A 24,317-nucleotide genomic window follows, 5' to 3' on the forward strand; every position below is an offset into this window, starting at 1 on the left:
AGGGAGTTTGTGCTTGTGTGTGTTTAATAGACATGTTCAGTAAAAAGAAAACATAAATAGGTATTTTATTGTAAGGTAAGCTATACATGTTGAGTTGAACAAATATAAAATTCTACATTTTTTAGAATATTACTGTTGTCCAGGTCAGGTCCAGGTTTTTAAATTTACATTCAGCTTGAATTGCTAATGGCTAACCTTGACCTATGGCATAGAGATGTGCATCATGACTGGAAAAATGAATTCCTGATACAAGTGGCTGTAGTGATGCTCCCCTCAGAGATAAGGTGCAGAGGTCTGTAAAATGAGGGGAGCTCAAAGGAGAGTCCTAGTTTAGCAGATCTTTTACTCCCAATACCTGATGTCTGATAAACTAGAGAATGTGGATGGATAAATGATTTGTGGAGTTTTATTTTTTCCACCATATTGCTTTGAATACAACCTGTCTTATATTATTAATCTATTTCATTAGCTACTTTAAAATGCCATCTTTGTGGTTTAACTGGTTAGTAACCCGAAGCATAATTCACTTCCTCAAGATAGCTCTAACGATTTCCATGTTTTGTGATATATTGCGAAATGTAAGATAAGTCATGCTCTTGCAGTGCAGCAGAGCCGTCTTGTTTTCCCTGCATCACCGCTTCCCTCCACCAGAGGCCCCAAAGGAGCTCACCTGCTCATGCTCTCATTCACCTGCTTTTGGGATTCAGTCTTTGCCAGATTGTGTTTTGGCATTCAACCAAATGTTCCAGACTTGTTTTGTAATGCCTGTTTCTCAGGACTCTGGTTTTATTTTCCATTTAATCCATGCTTTTATTTGCAGGACAACCTGTCAACATGCAGTAATACCTTTAAGCTCCAGTTTTGAATCCATCTGAAAAGCCCCATCTGTCTGTCTGTTATTGTGAGTATTTTGGATCTTTTCACAGTTTTTGGAACAACCCACCTTTATAGGTCTAACTGTGACTAACATCCATAAAAATATGCTTTGTATAAGTACGTTTATTGGTCAGGTAATACTGGTGGTGGCGTCGATGTGCCTTTCTTTATTTGCTGCCTGTAGCAAAAAGGTTTTTGTCTTTTAGACAGCAGGCTCTTTCGGGTACTCCAGCGTCCTCCCACATTCCAAAAACATGAATGTTAGGTTATTTGGTTGCTCTAAAACTGCCCCTAGGCATGAATGTGTGTGGTTGTATGTGTCTGTTCTGACCTGTGATGGACCTGGAGTACAATGAGGTTGAGAAAGAATTCACCAGAAGTGTTAGAAGGAAAGCCATCGACAAAGATGACATTGCTTTTAGCACAAAGCTGAGCTCCAAATAATGTTGAAACAACAATGTCGTTTTGGGCATAACTAAAAAAAGAAGAGTAAACTGATGTAACGATCGGCCAAAAAGTAGCCTGACACATACAGTATTTAAAACCATAGGTTTATTTGTAAAGATAAATATATAGTGCTTTGTACAGGTTCCAATTTCACTGAAGTGGCTTGTCTAATCTGAAATGTTGATTTAATGAAGTCAATCAAATATTTACGGTACTACGATGATATGTCCTTTTTGTAGAGCAAAACTGCCCTGCCTTGGCACATGCAGGCAACCATCTTCTTTATATATTACAAGTCAGAACACATGAAAAAAGAAAAGAAAATTGCCTCATGCCAAATTATTCTCTGAAATAAAACATAACAACAACAACAACAACAAAAAAAAAAGAAATATAAATGGTTAAGACTTTTCCCAAATGACGCTTTTTGAAGACACGTATGAACATTCGGAAAATTGTGGCTACAGATGCAGACAAATTCCCCGGCACCCTAGGAAAAGATTTTTTAAAGAATTTTGAAATTACACAGCGGATTTCTCCACTGAATAATCAATTCTTTTTTAATTGAATTAAAAACTAATTTTTTCTAAAGGTTTCAGTCTGACTTATTTTCTGCAATAAAGGATTTATTTTAAGGTCTTTTACACACCTTTGTGAAGGATACCAATATCAAGGTCAGCACTGAATTTGCTGCAACAGCTGATCTCGGCTGTTTGAATCTGAGACGTCATAAAAGATATTAAAGCTCTGCATCAAACACTGTGCAAACAAAAGGTCATCATGGCAGGATAGACCAGCATTTATGGTACTTAGTAAGTCTTTTTAACAAATGTCCTAAGCATACAAACTCCAGTAAATGATGTTGAAGAGCAGATAAGCCATGGGGAAGATGACTCTAGAATACGAGTCAATCATGTAACTGTTGCTCCTGATGAAGCTCAGGTTGTATTTCAGTGTGTTCCTGCGACGGAGCCTGGTTCCCTCTGTGGGTGCAGAAATGGTGGAGTTTCGAGGCTGAGTGTTTCTGTCTGTAGTCGGAGTGATGGAGACCTCTGGGAAAGAAACCAGGTCAATATCGTTATCGTGGAAACACCCATCAAAGGCCATGGCTTGGGTGGTATCGAAGTTACTGGGGATCTGCAGCGAAAGAAAACCAGAGCGAACAACATGAAGGTCAAAATAATTACAAAAACGTTAAGAAGACGTGATGAGAGAACTGAAAATTGAATGGGACCTTAGCATTCTTCAGCTTCTTCATCTCCTCCACCGTGGTGAAATAGTTGACAGCAGCGTACTCGATGACGGACAAAAAGACGAACAGGAAGCTTGCCCACAAGTAGATGTCTACGGCTTTGACGTAAGACACTTGTGGCATAGAGGCAGAGACACCAGTGATGATGGTGGACATGGTCAAAACAGTGGTGATGCCTGCACACACACATACACACGCACACACGCGTGTGCAGACAGAAATGACATGAGTGCACAAAAAAGAAAATATGTATGGATTATATGTACAACTTCATATATGCATGTACAACTGAAGCCCAATAGGTTACATTATGAAACTATCAATTCCTTAAGTAATTAATTAATACTGAATCATTACTTAGGCAATTTCATCCATATTAGTGTAGCTCTGTGGATATTTTGCTGTTTTGGAAACTCAATAAATTGTGGTGGATTAAAATCTAAGTAAACAGTTTCTGGCACCAACAAGGCTGTTAAAGTTACTTAAATCTCCTTCCAGAACCCTTTTCATTCTCAGTTTGAATTTCATCAAGTTGTCTTTAACATCTTCAACACCTAAATTGTAAAATGCATTGAGTTGCTGCCCTGTGATTTTCTGTTTGTCCTAACGACCAATCCGGTTGGTTTGGTTTGCAATAAACAAAGGCTTCATTTATTTCTCTTGCCTAGAAACCCCCCTTCTGTGTCCATAGGGAGACACCCTGAATTTTGCAAAGTTTTGTTTTTATTTATTAATTTTACTATCTCAACATTCAATAGTTGATTATCATCTTTAAACCATAATTATTAAAGCAGAGATAAAATATGCAAGAAAACACTAAAAATCATCAGATGTGGCTAGTCAATACACAAATCAACATTTTGTTTCCATCCTCTTCTTTACATTAAATCACAAGAAAAGTGATTTTCTTTGTGAATAGTTACTTTAATTGATCTTTGCAAACGGTATTTTTCCATAGATTGTGGCTGTACGTTTTCTCATTACCCAATGAGACACGAGCAGGTACGGCTCTCCTATCTATCCAGAAAGACACCCATGACAGCATCACCATCAGCATGGTCGGAAAGTAGGTCTGAAGCATGAAGAAGAAAATGTGCCTCCTTAGGATGAAGTTTATGTAGAGTCGATTGTACCAACCTGAAACAGTGCAAAAATGCAGAGCAAAGCAACCATCAGGAGAAAAAAGGAAAAATGTGCCACCATAACTCTGAAAAACAAACCAAAATACACATTGAGTCTGAAAAAAAAAGCAACATTTTAAATGTCTGTGAGGCAGACTCCCTTTCTACTTCTAAGACTTAAATCTTTTGTTTTGATAAAGCTTAGTTAAAGTGTTATCCATAGCTATCTCTGCAGTTATGCTGGTGGAGGCATCCCCCCTACTCCCCCCTACTCCAATTATGTACAATCTGCAGTTGGTGTTACCACTAAGTTCTCTACATAGATGCTACAGCAGATCCAATGTTTCTGTGTTCGGTTGCGACACCTTGCTTGGGCAATGCTGCATCAGCAGTTTCTGAAAAAATGTTTATAGTTGCTCTCTACAGATGACGTTTAATTCTGTCTTTCTGTGTGTAGGGACTGCTGCAAAGTTAACGTCTCAACTGGATATATAATCTGCTTTTGCTACATGCTAATTCAGGAGAAAGGATTACTGCAAAAGAAATTGACACAATCAGCGGGGATTCCTTAGAAAACTCCACAAAACAGAACTAAATTCAGGAATTCTGCACTTTGAGACGATATCATTTAGATATTTACATTAATAATTTTCAACAATGATCCATTAAATAAGTATTTTATTATCTCAATATTATAACAGCTCAAGCATAGAAAAATATTGATTGAAAAATAATCTTTTGAGTGCTGTTTAGTATCAGTTTTCCCACAGAGAGCTATGAAAATCAATATTTTTTCTTTCACCCGGGGCCTACGATGAGGCTTGCTGTATCCATTCATTATTCTATTTTCAGCCATACAGTTTTAACTCAATGTAATATTTGTTTTTGTGAATCTTCCAAGAAGGTTGAAACCCAAACATGTGCTTTAAGGACTCGCTACTGAGAGCTTCAAACAAAACGCCCCATTTGAAGTTGATTTTCCATCCATCTTTCCATCCAAGTTGATTTTATGTAAAAAAAAAAAAAAACAACCAAAAAAACTAAGTTGTTTCTTTTATACATATATACAAAGCCAACATGTAACATTATTAGAATTATTATCTTGGCAAGCTACATCACAGAAAAAAAAAACATTAGAGGAGCTCTCTGGTTGTCTCTAAAGTGGATACAGCTCAGAGAGCCCCAACCTCACATACCAGTGCTGCTGTAGAAGGCAAGCCCAAAGGAAGGCTGGAAGTCTTCAATAAAAAACTGAGAGAGCACTATCTCATCAGTCCTTAATGAATCGTTCCCGTTCTTCCAGTAGAGCATTAGGTCGTTCTCATTGTAAGCATCTTAAAGAGAGGAGAGAAGGAAGAGTGGGAGGAGAGATTCACGTTTTGCCTCTCTCAGGAGAAACATGGGTGTTTTTCTCAGAGGGAAGGAGAGATTGTTTTAAGCTGGATATCTGCCTTTCCTCTAAGATCAAGCTCCATGATGTGAATGTATGGCAATAACAGAGAGAGAATGCTCTGAAAATACAGAAAACCCACAGAACATTTGAATTAGACTGTCAAAAAATGTCTAAAGACAATCATCTACGGTGTATTGCAAAAATACTCATTCCCCTCCAAGTTGTTCACATTTCATCAAGTTACACCCAAAACCTCAATGCATGACATGGGAATTTTAAGTTATGGTGAGTGCATCTTGGTGAAGTAGAAGGAAAATGATACACTGCAGTTTATCCAGATGAACAGACATATTTTAGGTTTCACAGTTGTGTCATATGCCTTCCATTTTCAGATGAAGAATTGAAGAGTTAATCAAAGTTTTGAAGATTGCTATATGACCTAGCCTAGCTTTTAACTTCTCAGTGGTCTTTTATGGTCTTCATGATGTTTCTTGTTCACTAATGTTTACTAATAGTCATCAGATTACTTCAGAGAACAACTGGTTTGAGAGGTGACAGTGTAAAGGAACCAGATGCACTTTACACTGAAGTTTAATACCATCCACTACTCAATTATGCACTACTTTCTGTTGGTCTATCAAATAACGTCAGTAAACTACAGTGAAGGTTGGGGTTGCAATGTGACGAAATGTGAGAAGTGTGTGGGTGCAAGTCACAGCAGCACAGAAGAAACAAAACAAACTAACATAGTCTTATTTACGCCAAAAAATAAAAGTTAGTCAGAGTTTACTTTCCGATTCCATTCCACTGTTACATAAACTGAAATAGCGGCGCATTCTCTGGTCCACATCTTCCAATGCAAAACTATGTAAATGCTTTATTAAAAGCTGTAGAATATTTTGATCACTAAAATAACTAATAATCGTGGAATTATGTTTGACTGTGAACAATATTAGACGTCCAAGACGTTCCCTCAGCTTCTGGTTGATACTCACAGCTCTCCAGCTCCAGAGAGCAGTTCTGTGTGTCCAGAGGAAAACTACTGAAGTCCATCGAGCACAGAGCGGTCACAGTGATCCTAAAACACAACTTAAAGTTACATAAACACCCACATCATTCAAATCACTCAATTTGATCAACTTTGTTAACCCAAAAGCAAAAAAGAAAACATTGCATGTGCAGCAACTTTCAATGACAGTTTGTGGCTTCAGTGAGAGGATTCCATATTTTTGACATCTGCAGATGAAACTGATATTATCAATTCTGTAAAAGCAAATTTTCTACCTTCTCATGTTACTCTTGCTTTCTGCGCACTGCTTCCAGCTTGTCACATATTTTGTCCCAAAAAAACCCCACAGTTTTATAAAATTTGTCTCACAATATTGGACAACCAGTCTAAGTCAATCGATTGATCCCCAAGTCCTCAGGGGAAATATTAAGTAGACTGGTGAGAAGAGTAGAGCAGGAGTAAAATAAAGTTTATTATAAATAAAGAAGAATAGCAAAGGCAACTTGTGTGCCTGGGTAGTTTTCATGAGAGTAAATAGTCAATGTTTTGTTTGTAATCTTGCCAGTGGATGCAAATCATTTTGTCCCAACATATTTCTGTACTTTAGCAGTTTTGGTTCTTTCATAGCCATCTTTTTTAGATGTTTTGTATATATGTTGACTACTTATAATTTAAACTCATTTTCTATTATCTAGTCATGTCTACTGTTAGTTATATGACAGCAGTGAATATCATGTGAGATGGGGACCATTCAGTTATTTTGGGTCAATCAGGTGCCACAATCTGGCACTAAGAGTCAAATAGCCCACCTGTGAATCAGAATCTTTACCTATGCCAAAAGGGGGATCTGTTACTGCACATGTTGCAGTTTTTGCCTGATGAGGGTGGATAAATAGCTAGAAGCAACAGCAGGATGAATATATAGTTTATGATATCAAGTTTCTATCTAAATAGTGAGAAAAGGGTTGCTATCCAAGGGCTCAGTGACTGCAAGCCTTTTTACCTCACACTGTAGAGAATATTTCCATCTGGAAAAACCCTCAGCATGATGTTCTCCATAGTTGTATCATGGATAAACGAACGTTTTGAATGCACAAAGAACACATCTGGAACCCAAATTTTCTTGACGAGACGTGCGTCGAAGGTTCGACTTTTGTTGCTGCTGGAGGGGAAAGCCAGCCGATCGTCCTGCCAGTAATGCCTCAAGTAGAGGGTCATGGTGAAGTCCTGAAGAAGAGCGAAGAAAAGTGAAAGAGAAAAAATAAATAAACAGCAATCGGGCTGAACAGTTTATGTAAACCAGAGGAATGACAGAGGTGCATACCATGTTTACTTCAGATATGCTGTCAATGCTCTCCACCTGGACGTCTATTCCAACTGGAAGAGCAGAACCTGAAAAAATGAGAAAAAGATTTAAGATAAAATATTCTCCAAATTATCTGCCTTTTCATTCCACAAAGGTATACTACATGTCAATGATATACATAAATATTTTATATCAGACTCAGTTCAATTAATAGTGAATCAAGTTTCTATTTGGGCCAGCTGACTAAAATGAAACCCTAAATGATTAAACGTATTTACTATAAATGTCTCCTACTAGAAAATAATATTTACTGACGTCGCATAACCACCTTTCCATATACTAGATTATAAGTTCTGCGAGGATGAAAAAATGAGAGATCCTCATAAATATTAAAACTGCATATGTGTAATTTGTGAGGTTATTTCACCTTCTATAGTAGCATTACCTCAACAAATAAAGTTTATTTGTATTGTACATATTACCAAAGAGGCAGTACAAAGTGTTTTATAAGATGAATCTAGTCACAATCTAGCCACAATAAACAATAATGACAACATTAAACAGGAAGCAAGTAACAAATCTTTTTCATCACGTCTGAAGACTAGAATTAACCAATATACCAGTTATTATTAATCAAAAGTAACTCTAATTTTTAGTTTTGATTTAAAAGAATTCAGTGTTTCGGCATTTTTGCAATTCTCTGGAAGTTTTTTTCCAGATTAGAAGAGGCTAAGAACTGAATACTGCGTTTTATATTTGGCTCTGATTCTGGGGATTCAGAGTACATTTGAACAAGAAGCCCTGGGTGGTCTCAAAGGTTGATGAAACAACAGATATTTTATGCATTTTGTTGCTAGGCCATTCTGTAATTTATAAACTAACAGAAGTAATGAAGGACTTCCGAATTAGGGTGATTGGGGTGAAAACAAAACCTTTAAACAGTTGTGTTTTGTCAGATTTGTCTCAATTCTATTCATAAATAGGATTATCTGCATTCATCAACCAGCAGATTTGTCCTTAACATGTTTTAGCAGGACCTCAGCTGTTGTAAAGGCCCAGAATCTGAAGGATGATGCATGAGTGTAGAATGTGTGACCTATTTTCCAGTACAAAACTTGTTTTCTGAAACTTGCTTAATCTGACGAATGTGCTACAAGATCCTCTCAAAAAATATTTGAAGAGTTATAGAGTTAACAACTTCCATGGATAAAATTTTTTTTTTACATTTTTTTTTTAGTTTATGTTCTGCAGCTGTCTATTTCAGTTGGAGTTGTCCCATAATCCTGCATGCAACAAGAAAAAAAAAATAATCAGTGCTTATAACAATCCCATCAGTAAGACTTTCACTTCACATGACCTGAGTAAACCCTGGACAATACCAGGAGCAAATGCCAAATGTACAGAGAGGCAGGAAAACAAACAGGGCTGGATGAGCTACAGCTGGTTTAACTGCATATGTCAGAAATACAGCAAAGGGATGGAAAAACTACATAAAAGACATAAAATACTGCAAAAACTTTCCGTTAGAGCTGTAGTTTCTTATTATGACCATCGTGCTTGTTAAGTCATCATCCAGTAGCAGAGCATGCGCAACATACTGTGTGATGTGCAATTTGCACATGCTCCTCTAAAAGTGCCATTACCTAATGAGGGTAAATACTTAGGGTACAACTGCAATCTAATAGTGGAATGGATTATATTTAGACAGAGGGGGGTCCACACACAAAGGTTGTTTTTTTATCAGCATCAATGATCTGCAGCTGAAAACATAAAGTACAAACTAAATGGAAATATAAAAGTATTATGAGAGAAATTCGACAAAGTGACAGTGTTACATGGGAGCTTTATCACTATAATGATGTCAACAAATTTCACCAGCCAATATTCTGGTCCCTATTGTGTTTCTACTGTCTCAAATGCTAAATGGACTGTTACAGGTCTTAGTTATTTTTACTTTAGTTGGTGCATGAAATCATGAAATTGCAAGTACTCAAGGGTCACCATAGCAAAAACAAAATTCACTTTTTGATTAAAATGATTCAAAATCATTTTCAAAAGAAACAAAAAGGTTTTCACATGTTTGTCTTATTTTTCAAAAAAGGCATGCAATGTTGCTGTTTTCCATTTTGTTGGTTTATTCTCATCAATAAATATTAGTATCCCTTGTTTAAATATTCTTATATTATCTTGTCAAGTTTAGTGAGCGCACCCAGATCTGCTTTAAAGTAAAAGTTGCTCAATGTTTGTGGTCCTAACGTCTACACAAGCATAAGAAACAAAAGATAAAAAATCATTGGTGATAAAACATAAAAATTCTGAGTTGCACCCAATCTTTTTTGTTTAAGGGAGATTTTTTTTTATCGCTTATGCCATTATCAGAGGCCACACAAAATCATTCCAAGGGCAGAAAATGCCCCCCAAGGTTACACTTCAGGCATTTTAAAAATCATGTGTAAACACGATTTACACAAAGGCACATATTTGCAAAACTATAGGTATTGCAAATACCTATAGTTTCTGATTATTTTCCCAACTATAGTCACTTTATGCCTTTGCAGTTTCAGTCCTTTTATACCACATTTTTTTCAGGTATGAAATGAAGCCATCTACCATGGATGAAAGGCATGACTAAAATGGGGTTATGATTTTCCAAAGGTCTCACCTGGAATCTCCGGTAAAGTATAATATGTTAAGTGTTGACCATTTTTTGGATTTACTCTGGAATGCTAGGTCTCAACTTGACTGATGGTGAAACATTCTTGTGTTAATTGTGCTTGGGATTAATCAAAAGTGTGGTTTTCGTATTTGTATGTGTCCTGGCGGTTCGTATTCATTCTGAAAGAAACACAGGTAATCACCAACTAGTGCCTGGTCAGGTTTTTCTTGGAGGATACTTGTTATTTTAGGAGGATTCATTGGTGAAATTCAGAAAAACATCACACTTATTGGAAATGTTTAGTTTTGTTCAAGTAACTTACTGGCTTTTAAAGTGGGAATCTAGAAACATGTCATTATTTCTTTCTTTTCATTTTTGTGTAAATTTATTTTAAAAATTGAATACAATGTAATCATATTTGAAACACATAAGCATAAGATAATAATGTTTTTTAATCCTGGAGGCTATTCTAAAGACTATGCAACTGTAAATCAGAGCATTTTCATGTAATACTAAAATAAAGTAAATAAAATGCAGTGTTATAGTCCATATAGAAATTGTCCATTTAAACTTGTAGTAATCCACACAATGAGGGAATAGTATTATCACAGAAATTTATATTTTCCTTGTTCACAACATGGACACATTCATTGCAATATTCCAGTATTTTTACTATGCCAAAATACATTGTGAATGAAAAAAGTGACCTATCCTTCAAAGTGTAGAAAGGCGCAGAATTAGGAACACAGTTCAGATTATTTTCTCTGCACCGCTGTAGTCTGGTGCCTGGGACCAGACAATCCCAGGCACCAGACAATCTAGGTCAACAAGGTTTTTTGTGTTAGGCGTTGCTTATTATGGTAGATAAGCACAATAACCCGCATAGTCGACTACATTATCTGATAATAAAAACAAATATTTATTAATAGAGAACAAGAACAATACAGTTAAATGTTGAGTGGACCAGTTTAAATGTGTAACTCAAAAGCAGCTTTTTGTTTGCTTTTAACAGTGGAACTACTTAAGAGTAATATATAAATAAACAGAACTATATTAATTAAGCTGAGCTTTCTTACCTCCAAAGCCTGGGCGCATGGCAAAATCATGATCTTCAATCCTTAGTAGCTGCTCAGATTTAATTAGCAGGGACTTTGTGCTGTCTAGCTTTTTCATCTTAAGATCCACCCGTCTAGAAAAAAAAATAAAAAAAAGATCAAATGACAGATCAGTAAGGCAATCTCTAACAAAAACAGACTCTAAACAGAAGCAACATCTGGCTGGGAGAGCGAGTGACGGCTAATTGCTCTTTAGCCCTGATTAAAACCAAGAGCCTTGGCCCAAATAAAATCAGTTACATTCAGGGTACTGGCATTTGTAATTGGGTCAAACATAATGTGGTAACGCTCGTTCATCTGCCTCCTGAGGTGATTAGTGTCTTCCTAGAAACAATCCAAAGCTGGCTTTGATAACATGCGCAACAATGTCTTTGTGCAGAAATAAATGTAAAAATACCTCCAGAGTCACATATTTCACTGCCAGTCCTGACCTGGATTCACCTGCATGGTATTGATGGTGTCACTGGGATCCATTATGCAAGCAAGGTCTGAGATAACTACCATTCGGAAGAGACTGGACAATGTAAGTTGTACCTGGAAAAATAAGAGGAATCTTACCCTCCATGCTTTGCTTTAGTGTTCTCCCCAACATAGACCTCTTTGTGCCGTTTCTTGTTTGCAAAAGTGCTGCTGTTGAGCCGAGTGACAGGCCACAGCCAGGCCAAAACCATCAGTCTCAAGGCCAGGAGGGCCAGTCTCATGATTGAGCAGGGGCTTCAGATGCGAGAGGAACCCAAACGTCCCTCCCAGTATTTCAGTGTCTCAACCAGACACGGCTGTCCCGGTCTCCTAGTGACACGTCCATGTCCCAGGTGCACTCATTCTGTCCTGCCAGGCAAACACCAGGTCATATCTACCTTATCTTTTACTCTCATATCCCATAACATGGTGAACATCAGTGGAGATATCCAGCAGCTCAGCGCCAGTGCACGAGCATCCTCCTGGCTGAGTTTGCCTGTCACAGTGCCATCCCTCTGCTTATGTGTCCTGACGCAACATGTTGCTCTGACTCCACCGCTGACCCCACCCCTCTGATTTAAAACCAAATATCAATTTGTTCCTATAATGACAAAGGAATACCATTAATTCCTCCCTAATCTTCTTTTCTGTGGGTGGTGAAATCTTTCAGTAACCTACAAACTGGAGGCAATGCAGGGCGGGGGAAGCGCATAATACAAACACCAGTTTCATCATCGTCCAGGCCAGATGAAAATAAAAACCCTGTAGCCTAGTTTTATACGTTGCAGGATTTTCCAACACTAAGTTGCGCTTGGCTGCGGTGAGAGGACGCAAATGATCCTATCAAGAGGAGTCAGATGTGAGCATATGTCTGCAGTGGCTTCAGTAAACACTGAACTTATGGCCTCTGGTTGCTTAGCATGTAAGCCTGATCATATGATCCCACAACTGTTCTCGCTTCATCTCGGATCAGAGAATTGAAGGATGTTCAACTGGAGACCTCTTTTAATATAGCTTTGTTACTTTTTGAGTTTGAAGGGAAAAAGATTGGAAAGCCAGATTCAGCAAAATGGAAGCAAACACAAAAAAACCATCATCTTCCTTCCTGCTGATAGACACACGGTGAGAAAGATAAAACCACAGAGCATTTGGATTAATGTAAATAAAAAATCTGATGTCCGATTTGCCACACTTAGAGTTCCCGACCACAGTTGGATATTTTTGTTTAGATTATACAGCACTCATTAAAAACAGCAGCGACGCACACAGAGTATTAGCAAGTCTACCTGCTGGCTGATGTTGTGCTTTAAAATTTCAGTTTATATTACAAAGGTTTACATTCTGTGGTGCTTTTTCTTGAATAAACACATAAAGAAAAATGTGATTAGACAACACAAATCCCAAAAAATTAATAAGGGTCACCACATATTTGTGACATTTGTACAATCAAAACATTATGCACTTGGTGGCAACAAGTTTGTGGATGTGTAAATGCATGAAAAGATGAGTATGAGAGACACAGTGAGACAATTTACAATCCGTGAGAATAAAAGCTTCATGATAAAGGTTTAGCGTGGAAAAACTGCAAGAAAATATATTTGAACTCAATTTTGAAAAAGCTAATGAAACAGAGCTACAGTTGCACTGGTATAACTCATTATTGTTGGCGTGGCACTAGTAGCATGCTCCCTTTAATCTGGGATTAAAGTTGAATGAGGGCAGAGATGAGCAACGCCATCTTCAAGAATCAAGCACGTGGATCTTGGTACACTCAAACATGTGACCCTGCAGCTGCAGGACAGCTGTTCACATTTGACCTGGCATCTCATCTCTGTCCCATAGAGGTCGTCAAAAGAGTATTAAAAAGGGGACCACCAGATCTAATATTTTACAAATATGTTTTTTTTTTATCTATCTATCCATCATCTAGTTGTGCTCCCATTCATTGTTGGGAATATCTGGAGGCTACCTCAACTATCACAGGACAGGAAAGAGATGTGCAGGGCAAATTATTGCTGCAGCACTTTTTAAAGGATGTAATTGATCAAACTAGATTTAAAAGTTCATGGAAAGTATTAGGACACAATGCGGGCAGTGTCCTAATATAAAGTGAGCATTATCATGTTTTCCTTTTTCACTTTGGTTACCAAAAAACACAATTTTCTGATTTTATTCACATCAAAACTTATCTAGTTTTTTCCTTACTCACAAGGTCACAAAAAGAAAGAAGGTGTTTTCAGCAGACTACTTCAGAAGAGGTGTGAAGTGTTGTGCTCTGCACCAAGAAGCTGGTTAAACTTTTACCTGCTGGGTTAATAGATCCATGTTTCATTAGTGTTAGGAAGGATGCAAAGTGGAATCACACAGAAACAGCTCACTGCACACCAGCGTGTTTTCACACACGCGGCTGTGAAAGAGACTGTTACAGGTTTAACACCTCTGTGGAGAGTGACTGACATGGCAGAAATGAAAGGACTTATCCTCAGGCTGCTACTTTTCTCAGGAAAGTTTTTGTTGACAAATTCAAAAGGTATGTATTTTTATGATATTCTTTAATTATGAACAAAGCTACATAAGCAGTGTTTTAAAACTGGTTAAATAAATCAAATAAATCACCAGGTAAAAAAGATGCACACAATTGCATTCATGTTTGCCAGAAATTGTGTTATTGCTATAATTTTCAAAACAAAAATAAAACAGAAAAATATTATTTTGTTCTTGGTGCTTTGTTCAAAAATGATGAAATACTGAATAAAACATTTTAAAAAACATAAAATGTCTTAAAAAACATGTGACTGAGATTATAATCAGAGGAACTTGCAATACCTTTTCTTTGTATTGTTATGTCATAAATACGGGGCGAATGCTCAGATTTAGTTATCAAAATTATACACTTTCTAGTTTTTCCCAGCAAACTGTGAACACATTTAACTAACATAAAACCTGTGCTCTTAAATCTTTATAATAACTGTATGTTTTCAGTCTTGTTACCAGACTTGAATGTCACTTGCATCATCCAAGATGACTGTGTCCTGCCATGCAGCTATAGACCCACAGGCACAGTGGTAATCCATTGGTACAAGCAGCAAATCCCTGTTCACAGCTACTACTACCACAAAGATCAGTTTGGACTCCAAAACAAGCACTTTAGCGGCAGAACGTCGCTCTTCAACTCCCACATCCCTCAAGGCAATGCCTCGCTGCTTCTAAGGAGGGTTAAAGTTCAGGACAAGGGCAGGTACAAGTGCTACACGAGCACACGCAAAGGCAACCAGGAGATGTTTGTCAACTTGGAGCTAAAAGGTTTGTACGGCTTGTCATGAAATTATTTTTGCCTGTTTCAGTGTCTTTCTCTGTTGTAATTGATATAATAAACCTTATAAAGGGCCACAATGATTAATTACCTCAAGGCCCCTGTGTAGGCAGAACATTTTGCACCTTTTTCCACAATTTTTTCAGCAGCGTTGTTGTATTAGAGAGTTTGTCAATAACTACCCAAACTCTGGATTACCAAAAGAGAGGCATTATATATAATTAAAGTTCTAAGTAGAATATGTGCTAAAACACTGGAGAGCTGATTTTCACTTCAAATTGACGTGGAGGGAAGGTTCAGTGGAAAGCCAACAGTGTGTGTAAAGTTCATGTTGGTTGTCTGCCCCATTAACCCACTGCAAAAGTAGAGAACAAGGGCATTGAAGTGCAGCAGAACAGCACCATTAAGAGGCGATTAGACTAAAAACAGTTGTTCTGTTGAAAGCCAGCGCTGAAACATATCACTAAGCTCTAAGAATAGATTAAATCTTTGTCCGCCATTCCCTGTCTTTCTGCTCGCATTGAAACAGCATCCTGGTTATTTCTGGCTGCCCCTTCCACAAACTGCACCATATGACCTGAAAGTTTAAACTGTTTTCTTCTACTTCTCCCCTAGCTCCCATCCAGTCGGTAACCATGGAGATGAGCGATGACAAGGTGACTTGCACCTCTCACAACATTTACCCCATGCCGCAGGTAATGTGGGCCACGGAGCCCGCCTCAGCTCAGGAGGCTCTGGAAAATTCCACTATCAGGACTGCAGATCACAAGGGCCTGTTCACTGTGGAGAGCACGCTGAGAATTGTGGGTAATCTATCCGACCGCACGTATTTTTGCTCTTTCATGTCAGCAGACAGAAACCAGGTGTGGACGGCTTCTCAGAAGAACCAAGGTGCATCCTGTAAACTTTATCATAGATTAGTCATAAAGAAATATTTTCATATAAATAACAGGCAATAACAACATATTTCCTTTTGAATTCAGAAAATATAACTCATGAAGAGGGACATCCACTGTCCATCTCGTGCATGGCTCCACACAGTCTTGAGAATTTCTCCCTCACGTGGACCATCTCCTCTCTGGTGGAGCAGACTCTGATCTTAAAATATGACAACAGAACAGGACACATGGTCAACCTGTGGGAGGGTCAAGCTGTCCTTGACCAGGACCAGCTTCTGCAAGGAGATGGGTCACTCCTGCTCAGCAGGCCAGACAGTATGGAACACTCTGGAACGTACACTTGTGCCTTCTCAAGTTTGCAGAGCAGGCACATCGTTCAGACCAAGGTCAACATTACTGTTGCATTAATAAGTGAGTTTGAGATTTTTCTCTTTTTTTCCCCCTCTGCATTCAGATTGTTAATATCATTTATGCACCACAGTCAATAAGCAGAGGCATCTTAGTAAAAGAAATGTGTATTTCAGGCGTGGACAAAAAGAGCCAGCAGAGGTCGTGGTGGAGCACTGCAGCATCCGCAGCTTTCGTCTTGTTCACAATTATTGTAGCTCTACCTCGGTGTGCTAGACAAAGAGGTATGTATGCAGTTAAGCTCAAAATTATTAACACCTCAGTGGATTCAACTCTAAAATATCTCCCAAACCTGAGACTGATATCATTAGTACCCATACCTGAGCTTTATATCATGTTACAATGTCATTCCCTCATCAAAGACCTGGAGTGTTGCTTTAATTCCTTCATGCATGTTTGAGTTTTCCTTCAATCTCCCATGACAACCATTTGGGACTGTGTAAATATTTGCTCATACAAAGTGTTTTCTGTTTACCAAAAGCTCCTTCTTGACTCCTCAGTCTAGTAGAATACCCCTCTCCTGTGTCTCCCCAACACAGCTGCTCAATTAGACTAGTGGCAGCAGCAATTAACAAACACCTAGAGGAACTGCGTGTCTGCTGAGCTCATCGTAGGTACTGCGATGCTCCTATCAATGGTTGTAAGCAACAAAATGGAGGAGCATTGTTATGATGGTGTGCAGAAGGGGGAGTGTAGAAAAGAGCAAGAGCTTCTTAAAGACACAGAGGTCAATTTTAAAGCATCAAATTGTGTTTTGTTTGATATATAACATTTTCATAACAACTGAAGGTAACGTATACTTGATGGTGCTTTAAAATGACACTTTGTGCCTGCAAAATACATAATACCACCCCTTTAATAGATTTGGCGCTGATTCAAAAGTTGGATCTGGATCATTAGAAAAATACATACTACTGACTACTGTGTTTGGAGGAGAAATAAGTAATTGTAAAATTGTCACAATTGTTGGAAACACAGTAGAACTGCGAGGTTAGTGTTTGTGTCAAATAATATTTTTAATGAATGTAATTTGCAAGATGAATGAAGTACGAGAAGAAGTACTCGTATTATTGGATGTCTGCTCTTGACCCTAGTATTTAACTGTTATCTGTTAAATAATTGTATGAATTGGACCGAGTGACTATGCCACAGACTTGTTTTAAATAGACAGACTATTTAAAACAAGAAGTAGAAGAAAATAGACTAGTCTGTCTATTTAAAACAGGTCAGTCTTGAAAATCTCAGTGAGATTTTACTGCTTAGATAAAGGTGAAATTTAAAAAAACAAATGGTCATATGGATATACTGCACTGAAAAAGTACAATAAGCCTGTCTTCAAATGTTGCTATAGGAGTGAAGCTAAGTGTGTCTATCGAGTCAACCAACTTGGAAAATAGCAAATGACCACAAGGTGTCCCTGTCTGTTTCAAAACCTTGTCATAAAACAGAAGTTTTAATTTGAGGGAAAAACTTTCTGGGGTTTATTCAGCAATAATGTGTGCTTACTGAACGGAGTAAGTCCAAGTTCAACGTTTCAAACTTGAATTAAAAATATTAAATGTTAAAAACAAGAGCTCATGTACTTTTTTGGTTTTTTGCTTTGTTTTATTCTGTTTTTTTAATACAGCACTGGAGGCCAGAAAAGTCTCACACACATTAAATGGAGCTGGGCTTGTTGAAGATGGACTTCGGCTTTGCAAAGATCTAAACTCCTCAACTTCATGCAAGGTAGAACAACCTGGTGCTGGATGCAATAGGCAGTCAGCACATTTTGAAGTACATGAGGAACAAAGTGATGTTCACAGAGCAGGGAGCTTCAACGGGACTCCAGGGACAGATTCTGACCATGAAAACGAGAAAAACCCACAAGAATCCCCTGCTGAGGAAAACGAGGTTCCACAGTCTGAATGCTTTGAAAATAATGATATAAAAAAACACTGGGCCTAAACTTTATTTAACAGAAACAAGGCCCACACTTCAGATTTGAAGCATACAAGAATCGGGTTGTAAAGAAACAAGAAGGCTTATTTCAAAGAGATCCATCCAGTTGAGACAGATGATTCTTGGGAGCATTTATTGTTATACCTTTCAGTTTGTAGTAAATATCTGACAGTGTGACATTATGTGATTAATTTTTTTTTTACTTTTTCCTGTACTCCATAAAATAAAGATAAACATCTATTGCTTTTTGAGTATGGTGCTAAAAGTATTGTTACAAAAAGTTTTCTTGTGATAGAGGGTTGTTGTTGTTTTTTTTTTTAATAAATTCTGAAAAATGTGACATGCTTTTGAATTTTAACCCCCTTTACTTTGATACTATAAAATACAATCCAATACAAGAGGTCACCTAATTAGAGTACAAAAGTGTCATAGGTGCATCGTGCCTGTTTGATCCTCTTTAATCAAACTTTGATTTGATTAAACAGTTTGCCTAGAAAGTCAAATTTCTTTGGTGCAGGCATGAATGCGTAATTGAACTCAAATGCAAACTAAAAACGCAAACCTTTGGTCTGCTTAAAAACCTCTCGGTTCAAATGAAGTGAAATCTGGCGTCGAGATACATTGGTGAATGCCAAGAGGAGCGGAAATCGCTCCAAAAACAGGAAGCATCCTGCAGCACAGGGCATTCTGGGTAAATACAACCAAAACAATAGCTTTCCACCATAACCGGGAAAAATGGCTCGTGGTCAGACATGGAGTGAAGAGGAGGTAAAGGCCCTCATAAAAATATGGTCAGACGAAAATGTATTGCAGTTACTGCTGACCACTCACAAAAACAAGCAGGTTTTTAAGTTAATTAGTGGGGACATGGAGGCTTTGGGATTCCCCCGCACAGCTGCACAGTGCCGCACCAAGTTAAAGAAACTTCGCCAACAATATGTGAAAATACGCAACATGCGTGGGAACAATCGCAGTACTGACGTCGCGATGGAGCAGTTTCCTTGGTATGATGAACTAGATGCCATGCTTGGGAATCTGCCGACAAGCAGCCAATATGTTTTGGATTCCTGCAAGGAAGAGCCTCTGTCGCCATCCAGCCTGGAACTGAGCGACTCCGAATCCACAGCGCAGGATCAAGACTCAGAACAAAGGGGTAAGTGTGTAACTAAACTCAGTGATGGTCTTTGAGAAAAACTATCATTTTAACATTAAGCTCTATTCTAAACGAGCAGTTACATCTTGCCAGTTTTGCGGTTGTTTGTCCTATGAACACAGACTCGTGAATAAATTAAATTGTGGTGATTTGTTTGTAATATTTTAATCAAGCAGATGGAAGTGCCGCCGACATTAAAGTTGAAGAGACGCCCATCACAATCTCCCTGCTGGATGAGGAAAGGAGCCGACCAAAAGTGACTGTACCCGGGGCTCAGAAAAGAAAGAGGGATACAAAGACTGAGAAGTTTGAGAAAATGTTTGTGAGCTATCTGGATGAGAAGAAGAAATTGGATGAGGCTGAATGCGAAAGGATGAAGCAGGAACAAGCCTCTTTTGAGAACTTCTTAAAAATGCAGCAGCAAGCTGAAGAAAGGCGTTTCCAGTTAATGCAAGAGCAGCAGAGGGCCAACAGCAAGATGTTCTTTCAGATGATGTCTGATTTCCTTCATGCTGCAATGCCCCAATCCATGACTCAGTCTACCCTGCAGCAGTCGACGGCCCCTCCTCCAGTCACACCTCCATTGTGGCCCTCTGCGCATACTCACCACACTGACGACTCACCTTTGTTCAATGGTCACCAGCAAAACACACCAGGTAGCCCCCACACTGTACTTGCTCCAGCCCAAACCCCACAGGGGCCAAACATGGCAACCACTCAGCCAGTATTCAACATCTTCTGATTCAGGTGATGTCAACAGAGATGTCTTGGAGTTCAGTTCATAATATTGAAAAAAGGCCAAAGTACTCTTTCGTGATGGTATCTGTTAACTGTTTTATTATATGTCAAAACAGTTTGAATGACCCATGTAAAAGTTATTCAAAGATGCATATTTTGTTTTCAGAAGGACGTGAACAAAAAGGTTCAATGTTGGACTGTTGTGTTCCAATAAAAACAAAGGATGAAGAAATTGTCTTTATTTTCCTGCAAAACCGCAACATGTAAACACCTGTCTGATACAAAGTTACCAAACTATGTTTTGAAATCTAAAATAGTACAAAATTGTGTTAAAACAAGAACAAATAACGTTTATAAAATCATTATTGTGCCAGGTATGCACACAGAGCATCCCTAATTTGCTCCCCATTGTTAGCTGGAGGGTCAATCTCTGAATCCGCAAAGTCATCCACATTATCTGCAGGTTCTTCATCTACCCACTCCTCATTGGCAGTTTCACAATAATTATGTAGAATGCAACAGGCTGATATTATGTGGCTAACAAAGGAAATGTGGGCATCACACCTCTTGAGAAGGCACCTCCAGCGGCCCCTCAGTCGTCCAAACGCCCTTTCGACAGTCATTCTAGCCTGGCTGAGTCTGTAGTTGAAGTTTACCTGTGGTTGTGTTAAACCGTTCCCCTCTGGAAATGGTTTCACCAGCCAAGGCAGTAGTGGGTATGCAGCGTCTCCGAGAATGTGTAGGGGTATGTCCACATTGTTCAGTCTTTCTATCCAACCTGGGAACAGTGTCCCATTTTCACCTCTACTATACAAGGAAGAGTTGACTAAAACCTGTGCATCACTAACTTTTCCTGGACAGCCCACATTAACATCCCAAAATTTCATTTTGTTATCTACCACACCTTGCAGAATAACAGAGTACACATTTTTCCTGTTGTAATAGTCAACAGGGTTCTCATCTGGTGCCATAATGCTTATATGAGTCCCATCAATTGCACCTGCGACCTGGGGTAACGCCCATCGATCCCTGAAGCCCTGGACAATTACCTTAAGCTCTGCCTCAGAAGGGGCTTTTATATAGAGAGGTTTCATTACCACGTTAATAGCAGTAACAACCTGTTGTGTGACACAACAGGCTGTAGAAGTGCCAATGCCAAATAGGCGGGAGATGGCGCGATACTCCAGATTTGTTGCAAGCCTCCACAGACATATTGCAACCCGCAGCTCAACAGAAAGTGGACTACGAAAGTTAGTGTGCTGTCGTGTCAAACGTGGTCGGAGGATGTCACAAAGATGCAGAAAGGAGGTCTTTGTCATCCTGAAGTTTTCTTTCCAATCCACTTTATCCCAGGAGCTGCTAACGGCTGCCCACCAAGTTGATGGACGCGGTTGAACCCATATGGTCCTACAGAGACAAAAATACAAAAACATAAGCAGTAATTCCCTGTTTCTTCCATTATTAACACAACAAAAGAAAGTCATTTCACATTAATTTGAAGGTTTTACTTTGCAAATAACTGAATATCAGATTAACAATACAACATCTTAATAATCATGATAGTTATACGTTCAATTTATTCATCCATTCATTATCTTTTATCTATTCATTATCGGCCATTATCTAAACACATTTATGCTTGCAGGATCGCGAAGGGATCTGGTGACTATCTTCAGTGGCCAGTAAGTGCACAGGGTACAAATTAAGTCAATAAATTCAGTTCAGTTACAACAAATGACATCTGGAGGGACTTTACAAAAAAGTATTTTTCAATTTAATCACTATACATTCCAGTTAATCCTACTTAACTGAAAATTAAGCTCAGTTAATTGCTAAAATTAGTTTCCAAAGTTTCCACGGAAACCTCAAATAGACAGGAGAATACGACATTCCAATTTGCTGTTGAATGTTGTGTGTATTGTTTCCACATGACATCACCCCTCCTCCATCGAGATGGTCTGTCGCCATCTTGATAGTACGGAAGCAGTTTTTTACTTCATTGATTTCAAGTACGAGAACCGCAATGCTTGGATGTTTTTGGATTCAAGGATGTAAAAACAAAGGCGATAAAAGAACAAAGAGAAGTTTTCATTACATCCTGTGAAATTGAGAAAACTGCGATACAAAGCATCGACAAATGTGGTTGGCTAATGTACAGAAGAAATACATAGCTGATGCCATCTAATAGCCGACAGCACGTATTTGCTCTGATCACGCCATTAGCGAAAAAGGATATTTTCAAATGTTTTTAAGAATAATCAAAACTAGGGGTGCACCGATTTCGCCAGGCAATTTATTGGCACCGCTTTTCTTAATTTTGGGAGATCAGCCCATCTTATCCAACAATCTTATCTGTCTCACTAAAGAAACTAAAATCAACCACTGTCCTTTTCTGCTCTACTGTGAAGGATTTTACTGATATACCTTCTGCACGTTTAGTTAACAATTATCATCTCACTTTTAACAACTTGCTCGCTTTATTTAGTGATATTTCAGACAAAAAGAAAGTGGATATCGGCCAGAATCGGAATGGGCTTTTTAAAAAATTGGCGAACAGCCAGAAAACTGCAATCGGTGCACCCCTAACCAAAACTGTAACTCTGTTAGTCAAAAGTGTACTGAACAGCTCGTTTAACGTAGAGGAGAATATTAATGGATTAACTCTTAAAAATGCAACCACACATATGGACATCACAGTCGACCATATCATTCTCCCCTTCATTGTGTGGTTGTTGGCAAACCAAAATGACTGACTAGTTTTATAAGATGTGTTACTGACACTGATCTGGTTCTCCCGAACAACAAAGTCACGCCTTGGTAATGCTCCTCCTTTGTAAAGTTACTTACAGGTTGCAAACCAAAAATGGGGCGTTTCCGGGGTTGCGTACTTCCGGCCCGGTGTTGTGGAAACTATCTTTTGTTTGATGTTTTAATAACAGATTCAATAAGTTATTTTTTTGATATGTGTCACGTTCCTGAGCAACAATTTTTTATAAAAGTAGTCATATCTTGTACCTTTGCTGACGTCTGTATAAGGCGGACATGATCATCACTACCGTGAAGTTGGACGCACGTCGCCTCATGCGGAGCCGTTTCATCCGCCTTGCGTGAAAAGAAACCTTCTGCATGGCCTGCTGCCTCATCTTCCGCTCATGCTGAGCCCATTGCAGAAAAATGTTTGCTTGGCACATTTGCCAACGACAAAACAGAAATCCTAAAACCGCTAGAATCTGATGCCACTCCATTTTTGATTACAAATAAAGAAAGTTGCGCGCAGCGTCTTCTTCGGGGGTTTTTGTGTGGTTTCCTTTAGCAGTTCTTGATGCAGCGCCTCCAGAGGCGAAGGGGTAAAGAGGCTGACACAGTGCTGTGTGAACGTGAACCGCACCAGCTGAAAATGTGGCAGATATTGCAATGTAAGGGTGTATTCACAGTCCCCGATAGAACCGTCTATATACTGGAAGAGGCTGCATGGACAGCACACGAACCTTAACATCTATCGAAACCAATTGAGTGGTTAAGATCAGAGAATAATATGTAAGAATGATCCATTTGGACTTAAACTAATTGAAAATCTATGGCAAGATTAAAAATTTAGGTTTGCAGAAGCACTCGATCCAATTCATACATCAATTTAAAGTGACAAACTGAAAAGATTTAAAGTAAGTGAATATTGCTGCAAAGCACTGATTATACATTGGGGTCATAGTTTGCGTTGATGGTGAAGCATCTATAATGTCTCTGTTCTGTATTTTATTTGCAGCAGTTTTACAGCAGTTATTACTAATTTAAAAAATTAGGCACAGATTGTCACAATAAACAGAACAAATTAAATGGTCTTCACAAACAGACAAACGCTTTCCCTGTAATTACAACGTCTTTGGTTTAGCAAAGACTGAAATAGCTTGTTTTGCGGTTTCAAGTTGACCTTAGCCAATTTCCTTCTTAAACTGAGATTGGCCATCTAAATTTAATCTGTAAGCATCTCTGACACGGGTCACGTTATGCTAATTAAGCCTTGAGCAAATGTAAGAACTGCTTTGTGAAAGCATGCATCCTTCGGGGACAGTTTTCCAACTGCATGAGGATGGAAAAGAGAGGTGCAGTTGAAACAATGAATGAAAAAGAAATCACTAAGGCTTAAGTACATTTCAAAGAAGACTAACAAAACTTTCCCATAAGTTCTATTGTTTTTTTTTTGTGTGTGGATTTTACATTTTGGATTTTTTGC

At 38.5% G+C, this 24,317-nt stretch overlaps 3 protein-coding genes across 4 annotated transcripts; 1 reads left to right on the forward strand and 2 right to left on the reverse strand.

Moving 5' to 3' along the window:
* Positions 1-1,416: 1,416 nt before the first annotated feature.
* On the reverse strand, positions 1,417-12,113 carry LOC102235567 (gamma-aminobutyric acid receptor subunit rho-3-like). The gene is made up of 9 exons (XM_005802928.2): positions 11,734-12,113; positions 11,137-11,249; positions 7,423-7,490; positions 7,102-7,325; positions 6,085-6,167; positions 4,893-5,030; positions 3,560-3,712; positions 2,558-2,751; positions 1,417-2,460 (listed from the first exon to the last, which is right to left on the reverse strand). Exons 1-9 carry the CDS (start codon positions 11,874-11,876, stop codon positions 2,158-2,160), a joined length of 1,419 nt encoding a protein of 472 aa, XP_005802985.1. The 5' UTR covers positions 11,877-12,113; the 3' UTR covers positions 1,417-2,157.
* Positions 12,114-18,885: 6,772 nt separating this feature from the next.
* On the forward strand, positions 18,886-20,306 carry LOC111610023 (trihelix transcription factor GT-3a-like). Of its 2 annotated transcripts, none has more exons than XM_023341937.1 (2): positions 18,886-19,348; positions 19,522-20,306. In XM_023341937.1, exons 1-2 carry the CDS (start codon positions 18,931-18,933, stop codon positions 20,088-20,090), a joined length of 987 nt encoding a protein of 328 aa, XP_023197705.1. In that variant the 5' UTR covers positions 18,886-18,930; the 3' UTR covers positions 20,091-20,306. The 2 variants fall into 2 exon arrangements, with proteins under 2 accessions (XP_023197705.1, XP_023197706.1); XM_023341938.1 differs by having other exon boundaries at positions 19,525-20,306.
* Positions 20,307-20,372: 66 nt separating this feature from the next.
* Positions 20,373-23,303, reverse strand: LOC111610022 (protein ALP1-like). The gene is made up of 2 exons (XM_023341936.1): positions 23,102-23,303; positions 20,373-21,493 (listed from the first exon to the last, which is right to left on the reverse strand). The coding sequence occupies exons 1-2, from the start codon at positions 23,275-23,277 to the stop codon at positions 20,449-20,451; spliced, it is 1,221 nt and encodes a 406-aa protein (XP_023197704.1). The 5' UTR covers positions 23,278-23,303; the 3' UTR covers positions 20,373-20,448.
* Between the last annotated feature and the right edge of the window lie 1,014 nt (positions 23,304-24,317).

Source organism: Xiphophorus maculatus, chromosome 11 (assembly GCF_002775205.1).
Source record: "Xiphophorus maculatus strain JP 163 A chromosome 11, X_maculatus-5.0-male, whole genome shotgun sequence".
Taxonomy (NCBI): domain Eukaryota; kingdom Metazoa; phylum Chordata; class Actinopteri; order Cyprinodontiformes; family Poeciliidae; genus Xiphophorus; species Xiphophorus maculatus.

Coding starts and splice junctions, on each gene's coding strand:
- LOC111610022 (XM_023341936.1), bottom strand. CDS start 23,277: ATGTGCCAAGCAAACATTTTTCTGCAATGGGCTCAGCATGAGCGGAAG. Junction 21,494..23,101: donor TTATACAGACGTCAGCAAAG/GTACAAGATATG, acceptor TTGTCTCTGTAG/GACCATATGGGTTCAACCGC.
- LOC111610023 (XM_023341937.1), top strand. CDS start 18,931: ATGGCTCGTGGTCAGACATGGAGTGAAGAGGAGGTAAAGGCCCTCATA. Junction 19,349..19,521: donor TCAAGACTCAGAACAAAGGG/GTAAGTGTGTAA, acceptor ATTTTAATCAAG/CAGATGGAAGTGCCGCCGAC.
- LOC102235567 (XM_005802928.2), bottom strand. CDS start 11,876: ATGAGACTGGCCCTCCTGGCCTTGAGACTGATGGTTTTGGCCTGGCTG. Junction 6,168..7,101: donor AATATTCTCTACAGTGTGAG/GTAAAAAGGCTT, acceptor GTTGTGTTTTAG/GATCACTGTGACCGCTCTGT. Junction 2,752..3,559: donor ACCTGCTCGTGTCTCATTGG/GTAATGAGAAAA, acceptor GTGTGTGTGCAG/GCATCACCACTGTTTTGACC.